This window comes from Triturus cristatus, chromosome 7 (genome assembly GCF_964204655.1).
Source record: "Triturus cristatus chromosome 7, aTriCri1.1, whole genome shotgun sequence".
In the NCBI taxonomy this organism is placed as follows: Eukaryota; Metazoa; Chordata; class Amphibia; order Caudata; family Salamandridae; genus Triturus; species Triturus cristatus.
In genome coordinates, this window is record NC_140590.1 from 423,449,601 (window position 1) to 423,470,089 (window position 20,489).

A 20,489-nucleotide genomic window follows, 5' to 3' on the forward strand; every position below is an offset into this window, starting at 1 on the left:
CAGTTTTCTCCATATTAGCGCTTTGATGCCTTTTGCTTTAATGAACTCTAGAAATGCGACAATTACAATTACAAGCATCCGATTGCCTATTCTTTCCCCTAGCTAATTCACATAAGAAATATTGGGCCTGATGCAAAAAAGTTCATACATCTGGCCCCTTGACTCTCAACTGTATTTGACAATTTCCTAGATGCACCTTACGTAACAACTGCAAATCAGGTCAATCTGATTGAAGCTAGTTGGAGGGCTGATGTAGCTTCTGAAAGAGAAAGGGTTGAACTCTCCAAATCATCCTTGAGGATTATATTCTCAATAATGGTCTTTTTCTGTGCTAGGCGTGCAGGTTACTGCACCACAAACAGGATGGAGTACTATCACCACTAAATACCTGTTTCCCTACACTCTCTTTAAAGTTGGGGAAACTGGCATGTTTCCATAACTGATGCCTCTCCTGGCTCTGCCAGTGGAAACCTATGATCAATGGCCCAACTGACTGGGACAAAGGTTGGTCAATAATCATCAGAACATCTGCCATATTGTGGAAGTTCATTCTACTGTTTAGAGCGCTTTATTGAGAAGCTATAAGCACAGCAATTAAGCAAAATATACATGCACTACAATCCAAGCAGAGTGAATGAGAAAGTGAAATAGGAACACTCATTAGAAATATTAACCAGAAATGAGCAAATAACAAAGTATAAAAACTAGCAAAGGTTAACAATGCATACACTGGTATTAAAATACCATAGAGCTTGAATTGAAAAATATAAACAATTTACCAAACCAATTGCATTTACATTTTTTTTTCATAAGAAGAAGAAGAATGATAAGAGGGAGAAAGAAGTAAGGGGAAGATGAGGGAGAACTAAAGTTATACAACATTTATGGTGGTTCATAATTAGTAGCACTGGATATGTATTGAGTAGATTGTCTGGATAAAAAATATGTAAGTGGTGACCATAATAAGTCTTTTTTGATTAATATAGGAATGGAGGTAGCATATGCACGGTCCAATCTATGCTGATGGCATAATAGATTCCACCAACCAGTGAAAGAAATTCTAGTGGAAGAAATTCGGGGTCATAAGAAGGGAAATCTGTGCTAAACAGAGGACCAATCTTGTCATTAAAATCTCCCAAAATGATTGTAAATATAATTGCCACATTGCTAAGTTAAACTGACTTTAAAATATTGACCATGTAGCCAGATGTAGAGAAATAACTGTACCAAAAAATATTGTAAAATTAACTAGGAACATCTGGGACCCCCTGGAAAACCTAATGTGAGAACTCAGATGTTGGCGGACTGGGGTGTGAGCCCTGGTCCAACAGCAACCACAATCCTTATCAGGGTGAGGCACAAGCCAACCCTAAATTAACCTTTGCTCAACCCTCTGGGAGCTTGGCACAGAGCAGACAGGTTTAACTTAGAGGCAATGTGTATTTGTGAAATACTTCAAACAGTAATAAAGTGAAAATACCATAAAAAAAGGTCCCACATCAATTTAGGAAAATAGAACTTTCTTTAATTATTAAAAAAAGGGCAAAATGACAAAAAATCCAATTAGCAGGACTGGCATTATACAATTTTAATATTTTAGTGAAAATAGCACCAAAAAGCATAAAGCGCCAACTGTGGATATTTGGTCACACCGGACTGTGACAAAGTCACAAGTTCAGGCCGACCACTGTGGAATGCTGGCAGGCTACAGTGAACCAGTTAAGCCTGCTTAACAGAGTACCTTAATTCCTGGTTTGCGGAGTGTTGCAAATATCATTGTCGAAGATGTATCATACAGCTGAAACAATGCATCAGTCCTGAGATGCAACAGGGTTACAATTAGAGGGCATTCATCCGTGTCGAGGACCCCATTGACTGGGCTTGCAATGCAAAGTACAGCGTTGAGGTTGCGGTGAGCAGTCGGAGAGATGATTTGGTTCCAAAGAGCTGCAAGACTGCGATGCAGAGTCCATCATCCTCATCAAGGCTACCTTCAAGGAGGATGTGAGGGCTGCACCAAGGATGGGTCATGCAGTGGCGGTTCCAAATGGCTGTGGTGTGGATGCCAGTCTTAGCAATGGGTCCAGTCCACACAGCAGATGATATGCATCAGTTCTGCTGGGGTTTTCCCTATGCTGCAGACGAGATGCGTTGGTTCTGCTGAATCCACAGAGGCTGGCAGAACAGGACTGGGAGGCACAAGCTGACAGGGCAGACTCACAGATGACAGAGTCCAGGTGCAGGTGCCAAGTTGTTGGAAGCATGTCCCTGAGGCTTCAGACCAGGAGGCCAGTCAACTAGTCCTTGGAGTCACCCTGGGTTCTGGGCCCAAGAGATGTAGGTCTAGTCCTTCTCCCCCAGGCAAGGTGCAGCAGACAGCAGGTCAGCACAGCAGGGAAGTAGTTATTCAAAGCAGCAGTTCAGCAGAGTGGCAGTCCTTGTTGCAGCACAGAAGTCAGAAGTGTAGAGAAAACGCGCTAGAGGGCAGGTCAGAATGGGCAGGTCAGAATGGAGGTGGAGTAGGCAAACTAGTCTTCAAGGGAAGACTGACAGTTTAAGGCAGCACAGGTTCACCCTGCATTCGGCACCCCCAGAGAGACAGGAGCCCCAGTAATCAGATTAGTGAAGGGGCTGGAAGAGAGGTGTTAGGGAAACAAAGCCACACCAGTGGGTTGGCTTAGCCAGATCTAACCTTCTAGGTGAGTTTTTCCATTTTGTATTTTAGAACAATAGTGCTTACTGAGTCAAGAATATGCCACACTTTGGAGGAAGTGCTTATATACCTGGGTGGCACCCTGAATCCCATTGGTCAGGTTTGCCCCCCTGCTTGACACCCATGAACTCTGAATAAATATGGGAGAGCTGCCAAGCAACTGAGATCCCTGCCTGAAACAATAAGGAGAAGAAGGACTGCTCTGTTGGAACCCTGTTCTGCACCCCACAGATTGCACTTTGAAAGACTTTACCTGCTTCACAATCTGAAACTACTGCTCTAAGTACTTTGCCTGGCTTCACATGGATTAAGGAGTGGACTCCTTGAAAGCATGAAAGCAACAGGTTAATAGAGCTCCACCTGCATTATCTCCACCAAGAAGGATCCCTCAGGAGTGCGTCCAGTGGACTTTACAGGATTTGGCCAGGTACATTGTGGGAAACATTGTCCCATATCCTGAGGCCCATCTCAGAGCTTTTAGAGTATTGGATTGGTGTTTTGGACCATTTGAACCCACAAGAGGAACTTTAGGAAGAAGTTCCAGAAGTTCTGAGAAGTTTGGAGCAACTTTGGTAAAAAGCTCCATCAGGGGACCGACCCATTATCGAGAGTCAAGCCGCCGACGTTGAACCACAACCCGGCTTGAATTTCGAATTAGTCTTGCAGAAAGCTCCAGTACTCAAGACTCCAGGAGTTGATCAAGGGTTTGCGCTAAACCAAGCTGAAGATGTCTGCATGAATTCGGCCTGACAAGGAGCCTCACTCGACGTCAAGCTAAAAAGGTCTGAAAATGTTTCTAAGTGGGAAGGTAACATTTTAAAAGAGGCCTCCCGCTTAGTGTGTCAGAGCCACGCTCCATCAGGGTTGGCCTCAAACTTTGACTTTATCCCTGTCAAGTGCGACTAGATGTCCTCAGTTGGCTGTTTTGTTTTTTAGGCACTAGAAAACGTTTATACTTTAAAAAATCATTTTTCTGGTTCCCTACATTGGATTTTTGTGCCTATTTGTTTGCAAAATATATAACCTATTTTTATAAATTGATGTTTAATATTTAATGTGTGTTGCCTCTTATTTCATAAATTGGTGTTTTTACATGATTTATACACCTTTCTCCTAAGTTAAGCCTACCTGCTTGCTGTCAGTTGTCAAAGGTTGAGAAAGGAAATAGTTTATTTAGACCATGACTGAACCTTTTAGTGTGTTTGTGGTCTTATTACTAGTGGTAGGTCCCTAGTTATCACTCCTAATAAACCACTTTCCAACACTAATTAACATTTTTAAGGCCTTCACAGCAAAAAAGAATGTGTGTTTTTGTCTGAGTGCGCATGTAAAAATCCCAGGTGAAATCCGACAGATACTTCACATTACCCACTGAAAGCACTTATACACACCTATTTACTATTACATACATTTTTTAGGGGGGTGTAACACCCTAAACACCTAGCTGAAGCAACACCCCTGACCCATACACTGCACTGTATCCCAGAACACACTCAATTGCATGTTGGGCTCCTTGGTAGCATGTTTGTGTTGGCTCCTGGAATGTGTTATGTTATCAGATTTTTATAGCCCATGGCTAGCTCAGTGATGGGGTGTCCCAGCATTAGATCCGCAGATACCAACCGAGGAGCGGGGGCGAGGCAGAGAGTTAATCCGGGAAGAGCCAGGTCTTAACTGCCTTCCTGAAAACCCCATGATCCTGTAAGTTCCTGATAGTGCTTGGGAGAGCATATCAGAGAGAGGAAGCTCAAATCCGGAACTACCAGCCTCCCGCGCAGGTTGTTCTAACATGGTGAATACATAGCAGATGTTGTTTCGAGGAGTGGAGGGTGCATTCTAGTACATAGGGGATGAGAAGATTGGCTAGAATGAGAGGGGCTTGGGCATAGAAAATTCTGTGAGAGATACACAAGGACTTTAATTGAATTCTCTTTTCTATTGGAAGCCAGTGCAGCATCCATATGTATTTGCAAGTAGGGCAAGATTTCGAGAGGGCGAAGAGGGTATGCGCTGCATCGTTTAGCATCCTATGCAGACGGTTGATGCTGGCTTTATTAGCACCCAGATACAGAGAATTGCAGTAGTCCATTCTTGAAAGGATAGTAGACTGGATAAGGGTCTGGGGTGTTTGAGTGTCAAAGAACCACGTAAGGCTCCAAAACAGCTGCCAGCCACTGATTTTGTCTGTGCTTGAAAAGTAAGTGCACAGTCTAATCAAACGCCCAGATTTTTTATAGTTTCTTTGGGGGTAGGGGAAGCTCCCAGCATGGCAGGCCAACATTGATCGCTCCAAAGATGCGTATCCTCTCCTACAAGAGGATCTCAAATTTACTTGCATTCAATTGAAGACAGTTGGCTGTCATCCATTCGGCGATAGCCATCATGTACTTTCAGAACTTGCTAATGTGTTGGTCAGAGGTGTTAGATAGAGAGATCACAAGCTGAGTATCATCAGCGTGTGAGACCATGGAGAGGCCCCTGCGTTTTGAGACTCCCACCAGGGGTTGAATGTAGATATTAAACGATGTTGGGCTCAAAGCTGAGCCCTGTGGAACCCCATGATGGGAGCCATAAGGTGGTGAGATTACTTGAAAAGATATGCCTGATAGAAAGGACACAAACCAGTTGAGAGTGCTATCAGCTAAGCCAATCTCTTGCAAACGTTGCAGGATGTTATGAGAGACAGTGTCGAAGGCAGCACTAAGGTCAAGGAAAATCAAGGGAGAGATATGGCCTTCATTGAATGAGCTGCACAGTTGTTCAGTCACTGACAGCAAAGCAGATTCAGTGCTGTGGCTGGATCGGAAACCATTCTGCGTAGTGTCTAGAATATTTTTGGATTTGAAAAATTTGGTCAGGATGGAGTTGATGTAATACTCGGTGACTTTAGCCACAAAAAAAAGAGGTGAGATCTGTAGGAAGCTTTCTGGTTTGGAGGCATCGAAGGTAGGCTTTTTTAGCAAAGGAATAACCTTGGTGTGCTTCCATGAGGGTGGAACGATTGCAGATGCTACGGATACGTTTATCAATTCACGAAGCATGGGTAGGAGTTGGGGTAGGAATTGCAGAAGCTGATAAGGTATAAAAGGATCAGCTGGGGATCATTATTTAATTTTATAGCAGAGAGTCCTTAGCGTTTCAGAGGATAGGGCCAGGAAGGAGGACAGAAGAGTACCCGGGCAGCTAGTTTGATCAATACGCTCTGCAACGTTAATAGCGGACGAAAAAGATTTGTCAATGTCCTCAACTTTTTTAACAAAAAAAGTGGCTACGGCCTCGCATTGAGAATTAGAAAGAGTGGTGGGTGCCCTTCTGATGGGGATATCTGATGTCGTTCAGCAGGGAGAAGATACTTTTGGCCGGGTTATTAATATTTTTGTGCAAAATATTCAGCGCGTGATTTCCATATATATTTATGGTAGGCCTTGATGGCAGGTATTTTGAGAGACGGATCATATTTGCATCTCCAAGCACGTTCGACAACTTTGCAGTTTTTTCTTATCTGGGTTAAGGTCTCATTAAACCAAGGACCTGTATAGGTTCTGTGGCAAGGTGTGAGTTTGAAAGCGATATGTTAACAAGGGACTGTGTGAGCCATTCATGGAAGCGGCTGTTAGCTGCCTCAACATCATCAGACAGTTGGGCCGTTTGGGAGTATAGAATGTCTGCAAGGAGATTGGCATTTAACTTATGACAAGGGCATTTTAAGAGGAGCTTAGGGTGAGTGCGTGGTGGTGGATTTTCACTGAGGAGTGCTATGGAAATAGGAAATTGGTCTGTCCAGGCCATAGCAAGGGGGAGAGGAATTTTAGGGAAGGTATGTTCGAGAACACTGGATCTAGAAGATGTCCAGTAAAGTGTGTTGAGCTGGGGACATATTGTAGTAGCTGACAAGCTGCAAAGTCCGCCAGAAGAGTGGTAATCTCACCATCTTGGTGGTCCTCTAGGTGAAGGTTAAGATCCCCCATGATATTAAAAGTATCGGATTTACTTGCCATGATGGTAATTTAGATTGTGAGCGATTCCCTGAACGTTTTCGAAGGTCCAGGAGGGCGATAGATAACACCCTAAACAGCTAGCTGGAGCTACACTCCTGACCCATACACTGCACTGCATCCCAGGACACACTTGAGTGCATGTTGAGCTCTTTGGTACCAAGTTTGTGTTAGCTCCCGGGATAGAAGCAGCAGTATCCTTGTAATGGCAAAGGAACTGGCCCACAAACACCATCCAAAAATGTACTTGTCTCATACTGTTGAGAATGGAGTACAGAAATTTGTTGAAGTCCTAAATTAACATCATCATGGCAAACTGACTACTGCTGGCAAGCAAGTCCTATCCCTCTGCCATTAGAGGCAGAGCTGCAACATGTGGGACTAGAAGACAGCACGTACCAACTGAGTCCTAAGACCATTCGAAAGGCACAATTTGGAAATAAAGAAGAGTCAAAGTGGAAAGGATCCAATCCCATTTGCCAGTTAGGATGTACTCCAATGGGGTGTGAGCAAATCCATGCTTTTCCCTATAGAAAGGGCCTGGTACTTTCTATTCTCTAGAAGTGGAGGAGCCGACTGATCATATTCTGTCTGAACACTTTTGTATGGCAGACCAGAGGGATTCAGAGAGACGGAGACTCAACCCTATAAATAAAGCATGATCACATATGTCCCTTTTAAACCTCTTTGTTCACAATTATTTATGAAGGTCTTTTGGTCTATTTATGCTGGAGGCATGGAGATATAAAGCAATGGTTCTCCTTCTGCTTAGCTTTTGAAGAGTAACAAATACTCCTTAGTTGTCCTGGTGATTCTTCAAGGGAGTGCGCCACAGCACCTGAAAATAGAGGCCATGCATATAGCTTCGCAGTGGAGGGGACACTGAAGAGGTAGACTGAGCAGAAGCAGGAAGATGTTGGGAGGATTTTGTCATGGAGGTTGTCACCATTTCTCAGACCGGATATTAACTTTACTGAAGAAATGAAAAGGGCAACTGTTTACATGTCAAGAAGTCAGCTGTGATAGACGTATGCTGTGATGGACAGAGAGTGCAAAGGATGGTTGAGGCACTGAAGGTAAGCAGCAGAAAGTGCAGTGTCGCAGTGCTTTGTTTCTTCTCTAGTGCTCGCAAAGGGCAATTCAGGTGAGCGTGCAGTGGCATATGATTGCAAGCCCTGATAGAGATACCGATGTGCATGGAAAACACAGAATGTGTGTTCCTGACTTTGACATTAACTCTTACCTGACCTATATGACTTAAATGTGGGATAAAATGTCACTGTAAGACCCAGTGGCTGATATCTTCAGGATAAAGGGCTACAACATCTGTCCCTATGTGTATGCTTATAGAGTGCCACTGTGGCCTTGCTAGAGTTGCATTTATACAGTGCAGGCATTGTCAGCTATCTTTGCATCAGATGGCCGCAGAACAGTTTCTTCAAAACACCTTTTTACATGAAATGTTGCACAGTATTCATATTCCTTGTCTATAGGGCTCCTACTGTCCTTTTGCCTACGAACAGTAACCCCCCCACACATACACTTATTATGTACTAATAACTAATACCTACAGTGTGGTATACATATATTCTAGCAGGTTTAGGGACCAGTGTGTGTGTGTGTGTGTGTGCGTTCGTGTGTGTATGAGACATTAGCCAGCTGATGACAGTGTACCTTCTATTGTCTATGTACCTTCTAGTGCTATATTCCCTGCATACCATTGCAGCACATTCTCCTGTGTTAATGGTAAGAGTTTGCTGCTCACACAATGAAATATACATTGTCGTCACTTCTGTCCTCCTGACTTAGGCTTGAAGGTTTGGTCCTGCCCTTATTTCTCAGAGTCCCAGGCCAGCAGATATTTATCTTTTGCCATTCTTGCTTGCCTGCCCTTGTCTATTGAAATAGATTAGATGGTGCAGATTTGCTCCTTAAAAGATATCTCAGCAGTGCTTCCAATACAGCAAATGGCTGTTATTCGATGGTATAGGTCAATGCATGAGAGAGAGTGCAGGTGACTTGATAAGCCAGTGCAAATCTGTGGAGGGCAAAGTGTGCATATCACTGAACCACACTGACTTTTACCCTTAATCATTCTCGAACTCGTATCCTTCACTGTTAGAATAATGCAGGAGCTCCCATAACAATTGGTATTATTGGCATAATGGCACACAGTTCTTGCATAAAGCTAAACGTACTCAGTAACAGAAATATAACACTATTTTTGGCACTCTTAGCATAGCATTAGCATAAAGGTACCTGCTATTAACATGTATGGCGTGAGAGTACCCACTTCTTGCTTAATGCTGGCTCTAGCACATCAGTGGCAAATATTGGCACAGTGTGGGCAGTCACAAAACATACAACTTACATGGAAGTATTGCTGAGCATTGAAAGTTTTAACAATGTAAGATGGGTTGAGCAACAGAACAGCCTCGCATCCTACTCTATTGATGGAACGATTTGAACTGATGCTATGTAAACATCTCTAACAAGTTCCTTCCATCCACCCACCCATCCATCTATCCACCCATTCAGACTCTCACTCATTCATCCATCCATAGACTAATTCTCACATGTATCCAGTCTCCCAACTACACAACAAAAACCACAAATCCTCAGCAATAAAGGAAGAAGCAGGTTCATCTATGAAACAGCCAGACACGGCGGTGATGGCAAAAACTCAAAGGAAGACAAACCTACTTCATTCTTAGCCTCCTATCATGCATGACACTGGTAGCCTGTCTTCGCTGTTAACCCAGATGCACTGTGTCTATGGTGATGTTCAATGATGAAAATACAAGCCCCCGAATGCAAGGGAACTGATGATGAAAATCTAGTACTAGAGCTATTGCACTTGACGCGGAACCATGTGGCAGCTTTACAGTGTTTGGGCAAAAATTGTGTATGTTATAAGTAGTGTTGTCTTTAATTGGATCTACACAAATAGTACAGTTGTAGATTATGCCATCCCATGTTTTCATTTGGTTTCGAAAGTTGACTCAATATTTACGTGCAACTTGCTTCTTTTACAGTCCTACCAATGTTGTGTTAACAGTTTGTGAAGTGTAGCAAATACCGCAAATGGAATTCTGGCATTAAAGCAAAAATGGTGACAGCAAAATTAAGTCAGGATTTATGAAAGAACCAGGTTTTGAGATTATCACTAAATGAGGTGGTGTCAGCCTTGGTTTTGGGTTCAATGGGTAAAGAGCTCCAAAACATGGAAGTCAGGTAGGAAAATGAATGTCCGCCCATTCGAGATCGGTACCTGGATACTGCTTCCATTATATTGCCTGCATGAAGAAGTCTTTTCCACATATCTCAGCCACAGATCACATCCACTTTGTTACGCTTAACCACTTCTGTGTTTGCCATAGGCCCAACGACTGATGTTGCAGAATAATATCACCAGGTCCATGTATTCGGTTACCCCTCCTACATATTGCAGCACCCATTAACCCTTACGACATCTTTGACTATCTCCCACTCTTGTTTGTGAGAAATATGCCATTTATAATTGCCCCTGCTCATTACATTCATTCATCAGAGGGCTCCTGTAATCTGTAGTGCAACACACAACATTTTTTTTTAATTCTAAAGGACACGTGTGTGAAGCTGGCCTGGTATATGATGTCCACTAATGTAAGTGGGCACATTGCACCAGTCCAGACAACCCTTATGGTGATTTAAGAGCTCTCAGACAACATTAGAATGCTATCCAAGTGGTAGCTGTTGAGAGCAGCCTTCAGTCTTAGTCTTGAAGGAGTGTAAAGCAGCTTGTTTTACCAGAATGCAATCTTATAGTATAGATTAAATGAAAAAGAACCACAAAAAGTATGTATAAAAATATGTACTTATTATAGAACACTCTTTAGTACATTACAGTATCTCCTACACTGAGGTAGACACAAAGTGCACAATACTATAGCAAAGGAATCACAGTAAATAGCACTAATACACAGTGGGCCCCAGGTGGGACCAAACCATATACTGAGAAAGTGGTATAAAAAACACGACTCGAGTTAGGGCAATGTCGAGAAGACGTAGAATTGCTGTAGTAGCCACCCAAGGTAAGTAGATAGGGACCCCATGGAGAGCGTGTGCAGTGAGTGAACATGAACGCATGCTCCATACAAGTCTATATGCAAGTCACGGTTAGAATTTTAAAGATTAGGGACCCTTCCCAGAAGACCCTGAAGAAACCATGAATAAGACAGAAGATTGGAGAGCCACCCCACCCGTGGATACCGTGGTACCCAAGAAACCTACCCCAGGGAAGCAGGTGCATAGGTATAAAGTGGCATAGGAAACGGCTGTCAAACCCGATAGAGGACTTCAAGAAAGTGTCACTGCTGGAAGAGGAGAAAGTGTCTGGAGGAATCCAAATGTGGATTCTGGAAGAGGAGTACTTGAAAGCAGAGGGGACAGTATCTATGTCACTCGGGGGTGACCAGGAGACTTGGAAGACGGATGCCCTCCGATGTCGGGTGCTACAGCTAAGATGACCGTGACCTTGACTCTGCAGCTGTGAGGACCAGGCGATGCTGAGGATGACCAGGACCCGGATATGAGCTGTCCCATGAAGGATGTCGAGTGCTGAGGGGTCGGTGTCCAGCAGGAGCACCAACATGCCTTGGCAAAGGCAACCCACACAGGAAGTCAAGAAGGTGCACGATTGGGACCAGCAATGTCCAGGAAACTCAACACAAGCAGGGGAGTTGGGGCAGGCCCCAAGCAGTTAGAGGAGCCCCCTGGAAAACAAGGATGATCCTCAATTGGAACCACAGGCCGGAAGGATCACAAGAGGACCTCAAGCAGCTCACCAAAAGGAGCAGGCCACTGTGCCCACGAGGTGCTGTGGCTGAACATCTTGGTGCAAGAAGTTGCCAGAAGTTGGGGCTACTTGGAGCCTAATGCACTTGTCGCGGAGTTGCCAACAAGCATATGCACTTGCAAAAGTGTGCCGTGCACAGGGGTTAGATTAATTCAGCCCCCACGTGAGATTCTGACCTCAGCCTTGCTGAGAGGGCAGCTCGGGCCTCGGGAGACATAGATAACCCCTGTGTTGTTGAACCCTTCAGAGTCTGCAGGAGCTCGGGATCATGGGAGGTTGCTCCCATGTTCTTTTTCCAGTTTTGCGCCAGAGCTTGAACAAATGGCTTCCAGGACTGGTTTGAACTGGACTACGCACAGGGACACCAAATTTTCCCCTCATGCAGACTTTAAGGCGCTAGCAAGTGCACCCACCCAGCCCTAACACACTAAATCCTGTCTGGGAAGTGGTCACACCTCCCAGTGACAGGATGCCTATTGTTCTGCCTTCCCCTACTTGAGCTTGGCTCAGCAGCAGGAGGGCAGAAATGTGTCTCTGGTCGGCAGCAACCATTTTATGCTGTCCAGGACTAGAAGGCTGGTCCTGGGAACACTGAGAGCCTAAAGGAGGGCTCTCCCAGTGTTTGGAATCATACATCCCACACCATTTACGGTGTGGGGGTATGATTCCAACATGTTCGATACCAACCATGATAGGATTCATTGCAGCCACTTTTAAGATGGTCATCGTGCTGTCACGCGATGCCCCTATATGGCTACTTCACTGACAACCTGGTAAAATGTACTCTGTAGGCTTCAGGGGTGTCCTGCTCATGCAGGGGCACCCTCTCACTTAGAACCAGCACCCTGCCCTTAGGATTGTAAAGGGCTGATAGAGGGGTGGCTTATAGGTTTTAAGTGTAGTAACCCTTAGATATAGTAAACCTATATCTTTCGTAAGTGGTGCATGCACCAACTTACACAGGCTGCAATGGCAGGCCTGTAGTTCCATTTTGAATGGTGTGGCATAATACATGCTGCAGCCCATGGAAGACCTCTTGGGTACCTATGCCCTGGGTACGTGGGTACCATATACTAGGGACTGACAAGGGTACCCCAGTATCCAATCTGGGGATGTACCTAAGTACTGATCACAACTGTTTAGGGAGTAAGCAGATCGACTGGGGTCCTGATTAGCAGGATCGCAGTCAGACTAGTCAAAAACATTATCACATCAAGCAAAAAGTGGGGGTAACCAGAAGAAGCAGATTCTACTTTCCTACAACAACCATTACATCAAAGAACACATCCAGTTAAGGCAGGCCAGATCCAATTACTTTGCCAATGCTTGATATTCACCTAGTTAAGTAACCCTTGAAACACTGTGTCCGTGTCCTTCCGCACTGGCCCATACCCTAACAAGTGTATCAGTAGTTTACGGTAACTATATAATCTAAATCTCAATTTCTTCTATAGAATGGGCAGGATAATGTGCATATTGATATTAAAATGATTACCAAAACATTGTCAAAAGAACTGACAAACAAATGTCTCCTCAGTGTCAAGGTGTACACTGACCCCCACTTGATACATACTCCTCTGGATTGCCCAAATACATTCCCAATAGACATTCATCTTTCACCATTTCTTCGCCTCTTCTTTGGGAAAAAATGCTGTTTTCGAATCTTTTGAAAAAATCATGTTCTGGCTTGAAATTTATATTTCCAAAAATGTGTAAAAATCAACATGTACTGCAACATTGCCAATTAATGATATTACGATTGAAATACAATAGAAGTCAGTTTCGAAATTAGACCAAACATATCTTGGTAAGCATGAGAGAGAACACTCATGCCCAACTGTAATCAACCAATGGGAATCTTTGCAGTCGATGAGTCTTACTTCTTTTTTAGCAGGGTTAACAAAGAGTATTTCCCACACATCTGTCAGTGTGAAATCCTCACGTTCTGCTGCGTCCAAGAGGTCCTGCAAGGCTTCTGAAATTGGTGGCTTGATTGTAAGGTCAGCTATTCGGGCAAAGAACTCAGCATTCACCGCCTCCAGATTCTTGACCCAGTCCCCTGAATCATAGAGGCTTGTAAGAGCCCTGAAATAAAAGAGATGGAGACCATCAGTTACAGAGGATAATGTGTCATGTCTAAATCTCTTAGCCAGTAGTTCCCCTCTCTCGATTCCTAGGTAGTCAGTGGAAAGTACTGAGAAGCTGGCTCTCTTGTTGGTCTTGACTACTCCTTCCCACCCTTCCTTCCGTGTTGGCAACCAGCTTAATATTGCTCTACTATTCACCTGCCCTTCATCACATTACACCCACAGAGAACCCGAGTCTACCTCCTCAGCGCTGAATGTAAATGCCAAACCTTCATGTAACTTTGAATGCACACTGACCATTTATACCACTAATCTACCTAACACTGAATGTGAAAACTGACATGCTAGCCCCAGTGATTTAATTGTGGGCAACAGAGACGCAAACAAACAATGAGAACGATTAAGTACATGCTCATAAACAAAAACAAAAAATCTCAGGGGATGTATGACAGTATTAAGAGAGGGGTAATGCCGATGGCTTTTAAACCGAAAGCGTTAGTACGAAGCTGGCATTATCACGCCACTTTGTACAATGAAGTCCATGAGTTCACTGGCAGATGGAGTGCTTTTAAATGTACCAAAAGAACGAATTGCTTGATAACGAGGTCGATTACAGCACTTCATTTTAGTTACTAGCCTTCATGAAAATGGCAGTTTCCCCTGAAAGAAGACATTGAACACGCCATTAGAAAAAAAAAAAAACATTATATCAACAAAGGTTGTGAAAAACCTTGCAAAATATGCCTTTATTTCCATACTGAATTAATAGTAGTTTTGTCACTGCCAGTGCAGTTCATGGCTATCATGGATACAACTTTGAAATGGGGCAACAGTTTCTTAATTGCTTCCTTACTAGCTGTGATCAAATGTTTCATGAGAGATTCTTCTGAAACGTTTGAGAAGCTTTGAACCTGTAATTACCACTTAATATTAATGTAAAACGGCTACCATGATGCTCACCCACAGCATACTTCCTCGTTTGTCCATCAATATTTATTTTATCAAGCAGTGCTCACAGTCCGATTCAAAGTTAGTAAAATGTCCTAACAACTCCATTATGGCCGGTCCTAAGCCCAGCTGCAAAAGGAGGAGGGGTGTGCACCAGCCTTGGGGAGAGAGCAATCACCTCCATCGAGAGCTATGACTACACATTGCGGTGAAAGCCAAGTATCCCTGGAAGCCACAAAGCCACTCTACATGCTTTTGACAAGGGATGGGTGGACCTTGCGGAGTTTCACTCCACAGAATTCAGCGGAGTTGATTAAAAACTCAACCAGATGCCATGGAGTTCTGTGAGAGAGCAGTATTCGGCACGTCGCCCTGCTTGTGTTGATTTTTAGTGCTTGGAGCTTCTTCCATGCTAAAAAGGCACCACGCAAATTGACAATTCCATACGTCGCTACTCTGCAACCTATGATTTACAATATAGGGTGCAAAACATGCTCATTTGGTATTCCCTAAAACTCGCAAATTTACATATACAGCTGTATTAGGGACTGTAAAGTGACACATTGAAGCAATATGTAACTACCACATTATGTAATTTTCACACTGTCTCAATCCAGCAAACCCCAGCACACCGTCTTTCTTTTTACTGATAAGCAATTTCAGAAGTGGCTCTACATAATATTTAAAACCATTAAATATATGGGGGCAGATTTACAAACCCCTTGCGTCACTTTTGCGCCATCGTTGCGTCACTTTTTTGACGCAGCAGCGGTGTAAAAATTGCGGCCCCTTTACAACGTGACGCATCTTGGGAGATGCATCACATTGTAAAGCCCTGCGAGACATTATACCTGCGTCAGGTATAATGTATACAGGGTAGGCTTTCCCACGCTGGAAAGCCTCGTAAAGGTGACGCAGTGAAATCTACAAGATTTCACTGCGTGACTTTTAGGATGCCACTGCGTCAAAACCTTACGCCTGCTAGAAGCAGGAGTAAGGAGTGACTCAGTGTTTTGGGAATAGGCCGCAACAAGCATTGTTGGAGTTGCGTCGTGCTTGCGACACGACTCCAGCAATACGTGACTTTTCCGTCAACAGATGCGTCAGAATTTCTGACGCATCTGTTAATACTTGGCCATGGTGCGCCGTATTGCAAATACGGCGCATCCATGGTGACGCAAGGGTTTTGCATGGTGGCACAGGGAAAGTGACGCATCTCCACAGATGCGTCACTTTCTTGTAAATCTGATGAACATTGGGCAACCTGGAGCACTGTATTTCTCTTTACTGATAAGTAACTTCAGAAGTGATTCTACACAATGGGGCAGATTTATGTTAACTGGCGTATCCCTGCATATCAGCAGGGATGCGCCAGTTATTATGCGCCACAGCTGCGCCACCATGGATGCGCCGCATTTATAATGCGGCGCACCATGGGGCAAAAACGGCACAGATGCGTGACGCATCTGTGCCGTAAAAGTGGCGCATTGCTGGAGTTGCGTCGCAAGCGCGACGCAGCTCCAGCAATGTTCTGGGGGGCCCTATCTGTACAATGCTGCGTCAATCCTTACGCCTGCTTCAAGCAGGCGCAGGGTTTTGACGCAGCATGGGCCTAAAAGTGACTGAGTGAAATCTTGTAGATTTCACTCAGCCACTTTTAGGAGGCGTTCCTGCGCCAGAACGCCCCCACCTGCCCTGGAACGCCTACATGTGGCGCAGGGCTTTACAACGTGACGCATCTCCCAGATGTGTCACGTTGTAAATACCCCGCACCATGGCGCAGGATTTGCGCCGCTGCTGCATCACAAAAGTGACGCAACGGCGGCGCAAAAGTGGCGCAAGTGCAACATAAATCTGCCCCAATATTTAAAACCATTAAATAAATGGGGGCAGATTTACAAGACAGTGACGCATCTGTAGAGATGCGTCACTTTCCCTGCGCCAACATTCCAAATCCTTGCGTCACCATGGATGCGCCGTATTTACAATACGGCGCACCATTGCGCAAGGATTGACAGATGCGTCAGAAATTCTGACGCATCTGTTGACGCAAAAGTCACGCATTGCTGGAGTCGTGTCGCAAGCACGACGCAACTCCAGCAAGGGTCAGGGGCGCCCTATGCCTAACATGCTGCGTCACTCCTTACGCCTGCTTCAAGCAGGCGCAGGGGTTTCACGCAGCATGGACGTAAAAGTGACTCAGTGAAATCTTGTAGATTTCACTGAGTCACTTTTACAGGGCTTCCTGCGACGGAACGCCCACCCTGCATACATTAAACCTGACCCAGGTTTAATGTGGCGCAGGGCTTCAAAACGTGACGCATCTCCCTAGATGCGTCACGTTGTAAATGGGCCGCAACTTTTACGCTGCCGCTGCGTCATAAAAATGACGCAACGACGGTGCAAAAGTGACGCAAGGGGCTTGTAAATCTGCCCCATGATTTGCTTTCTCGTATGACCTAGAACTGCTTTTCAAGTTTCACCATGCATTTCAATTCTGAATTTTTATTTGTTATCTTCTTTCAATTTGAGGGCATACTTAGGGGCTAAGTGTCAATTTACCAGTAAAACATAAATGATTGGCTTGAAATGAGATACCACCAAGTTACAAGCAAAATGTATTACCTGGTCTTGTATGATGGATAGGCTTTGTAATCGAAATGTAAAAAAATCTTTTGAAAAAACAGAAATATATATAGAGGAATTATTTAGCTCTTTGTTTTATTTCAAGATCAGGTGCATGTTGACCTTTCACCAACTATTCCAGAGAAATATTATATTACAGATTGAGGATTGTAATGCAAGTATTAGAAATAAGTATGTTGAAGTACTGCACATTCTTTACCTCTTTTGTTTAGGGGGGTGAGACCTTTTTCATTAATTGGGCAATAAAATGACGCGCCTGGTTACTGGTAGTTAGATACCAATTCATCACAGAAAAGTATACATTTTAAACTGTCTTAGAATGGATAATCTAGGGACTATATTTGTTATCACTATAGATGTAAAGTATTTGCGCATACATTATTAATTCTACTTCTTTCTGGTGCACTCAAAATAAGCAATTAAGAACACATTGGTATGAGCCTCCGGAATATTGTAATGTGTTATTTTCTTAGTAGAGAGGTGTGGCTCACTGGTTAGAGGTGGCAGACCCGTAAGCAGAGAATTGGCCAGGGACCAGGGTTCAATTCCCGACGCGGCAGGGTCGTGGACCAGGGTCAAAACGGACTCAATAATTCTCGCCTCGGTACCTACTCTAACCAGGAACACACTCGGCAACTCTGGGCATTAAGCTTGCCTCATCTCTACAACGGCCCCCCACAGATGCTGGGGATGCCTGGTTTCACCTTGGAGATACCCCGAAAGGGACCATCTCACAGGGATAGCCAGGATGGGTTCCCCAGCGGTCTATAGCGCCGGGACACCTCCTCGTGAGGTAGCTGTTCGCGCTTTACAAATATCAGTATTATTATTATTATTAGTAAAGTGTGTTGGAATAGAAATTCATGTGATATGTAAAAAAGTTTAAGTTGATCTGCTTTCGAATCAATAATTGCTTGTTTATGGATTTTTGTAGTCTGCAGCGTATACATTTGGTATTTTTGTTATTTGAACTGTTTTGTACAATTTGTGGAGTATTTATTCCTACTGCATGCTTGTACATCTATTTTAATTTTATATCACTTTATACAGTATAAGCAATTGGAGTTTTAGTTGAGGGGGTGAGAACTCATCTTAAATTATAATCAGAATCTTTGCCAGGATCAACCGCAAATGGCAATAAACAAACCTGTACTTCACCCCTGGTAGCTTAGCACAGAACAGTCAGGTTTATCCTAGAGAAAATGTGTAAAGTATTTATTCAGCATAGAAACATTATTAAAGTGGAAACACAACACTAAAAATCACCAACTAGTTTAGAAACATATAGTAAGCTTCAATAAATAAAATGACACCAAAAGGACAAAAATCTGAAAAGTTGAATCAGAGGTATGAATTTTTTTAATTTGAATCAAAAAGAGGGCCAATAAACACAAAGTGCCAACCACAGCTTTCTGGTTGTGCTAGACTGAGTTAAAGTCAAAAGTTAAGGTCAACTTCAATGGAGCATGGGTTGGCCACAGGTACCAGGTTCATCCCAGTGAAATGTTTACTTTCTGACTATTAAATTAATTGGAAGAAAAGTAGTTATCAACAAGTCACTGGAGGGGCAAACTGCACATTGGGTCCTGAAGAACGGGGTCCTGGTGCAGTCATTAACACAGGCAGGAATTCTCTGAGTCTATGCCCAGAAAGTGTTGCTCATCGGTGTCGGTTCCAATCAAGCCCTCTACATTCTGACATAGTCAAATCTCCTTCAGCGGAGCAAACACGCAAGTCGAATCTTACAAACGATTTTTGTTTCTAAGTTGCAGCTTTTGCATTTTGAGCGGGAGGAGTTCAAGGGTCCAGGACCAGGGAGGTGCTACTCATGGGCTAGGACTCACTCCAGCAGAGACCAACAGCAGGGTCCAGAGCATGTCCACCTTGAACTGGTCAACTGAGCACTGCATTAAAAGAGCTCTGGAAGCTTGTTGTGTATCTGCAACTCAAACAGGAGGGCAGCGATCTGGTCCGTGAAAATCACATTTTGGTGTCCGGATGCAAGTCAAGCAGGTACAGTCTTCCTTCAGAATTCAGACAGCAGTGCAGTCCTTCTTCTGATCTTCAGAGGTCAACAGTGTTCCAACAGGGATACTGGGGATGCCACATTTATGCTCAGTGCCAAACTGTGGGATAGGGAAACTCCTTGCCGCTCATTAACCAATGCGCTAAATGCTCCCGGGTGTGTCCCTTCCCAATTTTGCAGCACTTTCTGTGTGTTTTCTATAAACTATCCCACAGTGCATTTCTCCACCAACATACAAATGACATTGGTCAGAGATCTCCTTGTCCACCCAGGGGAGTGGCTATGATAATGCGAAAATACTCCCTTGTGATCACTCCTGACTAGATCTGGGACAGCTCCCCTCCTTCTTGGTTTGTAATAATTTTTAAATATTAGGGCTGACATACTTTTTAATGTGATTGTTCGCCAATTATTTGCTTAATTTCGTATTTATGAAATATTGTTAATTGTACGTTTGTCTGAAAAGATTTTGTAGTTTATTTTGATTGTAACTATTTGCAAATGAAATTTTGCTGTATGCTTTGATGGTTTTAACTTTTAACCGAATAAAGCTATTGTTGACTGACTGACTGACTGACTGGTTTGGAACCAAGCCAACTAAGAAGACAAAGGGAGGAAGGCATAGGTGTGAGCTACCTCTGCCAGTGAGAGGGTAGGAACACTAGGAAGTTTAAGAAGGTGCTGGGGACAACCGCAAGACCCTCCTACTCAGGGAAGTAAAACAATTTTCCAAAACCCAGGCCTTTTTGGCCACTGTCAGAAAATAATTTGCATCTCACCACAAGGAAGCCATTCACCAGTTGGTTCACATTTGGCATAGGCTGGAAAAGGATAACTTTCGAAACGTGTAATTTTAAAAACTGTAGTGTACAATTTGACTTTACCCTTAAATTAGATTTTAAATTACTAATTAAATAATCCTTGAATCATTTTTCTAGCTATTCATAAATTGAAGATAGGCATTATAAAGTGGTATAATGTAACAAAGTGTTTTCGATTGGGGATCCAGTCTTGCCACAGTGGAAAAAGGCGTTGGGGATTTTATTCTGCCAGGACATAAAAGCATATGTCACATGAACTAACTTTTTTAATACAATGTGTTAGAAATTGTGTTTTTTGGTTGGCTAGGGCATACACCTATGACTGGCAGAACACACCACTGTAGTCAGGTTAAGGGAGTTACACACCCAAGGTAACCCCTGCTCACCGCCTTGGTAGCTTGGTAGAGCAGTCAGGC

The 20,489-nt window shown here is 43.7% G+C and overlaps 1 protein-coding gene across 1 annotated transcript in view; it reads right to left on the reverse strand.

Annotated features, from left to right (window-relative positions):
• The window catches only part of LOC146809855 (cytosolic phospholipase A2 gamma-like), a 596,102-nt gene that overhangs the window by 343,072 nt on the left and 232,541 nt on the right, over window positions 1-20,489 (reverse strand). Inside the window, exon 6 of the mRNA XM_085616717.1 lies at window positions 13,426-13,630. Within this exon, the coding sequence (XP_085472843.1) occupies window positions 13,426-13,630 (205 nt within the window). The remainder of the gene's footprint in view (window positions 1-13,425; window positions 13,631-20,489) is intronic.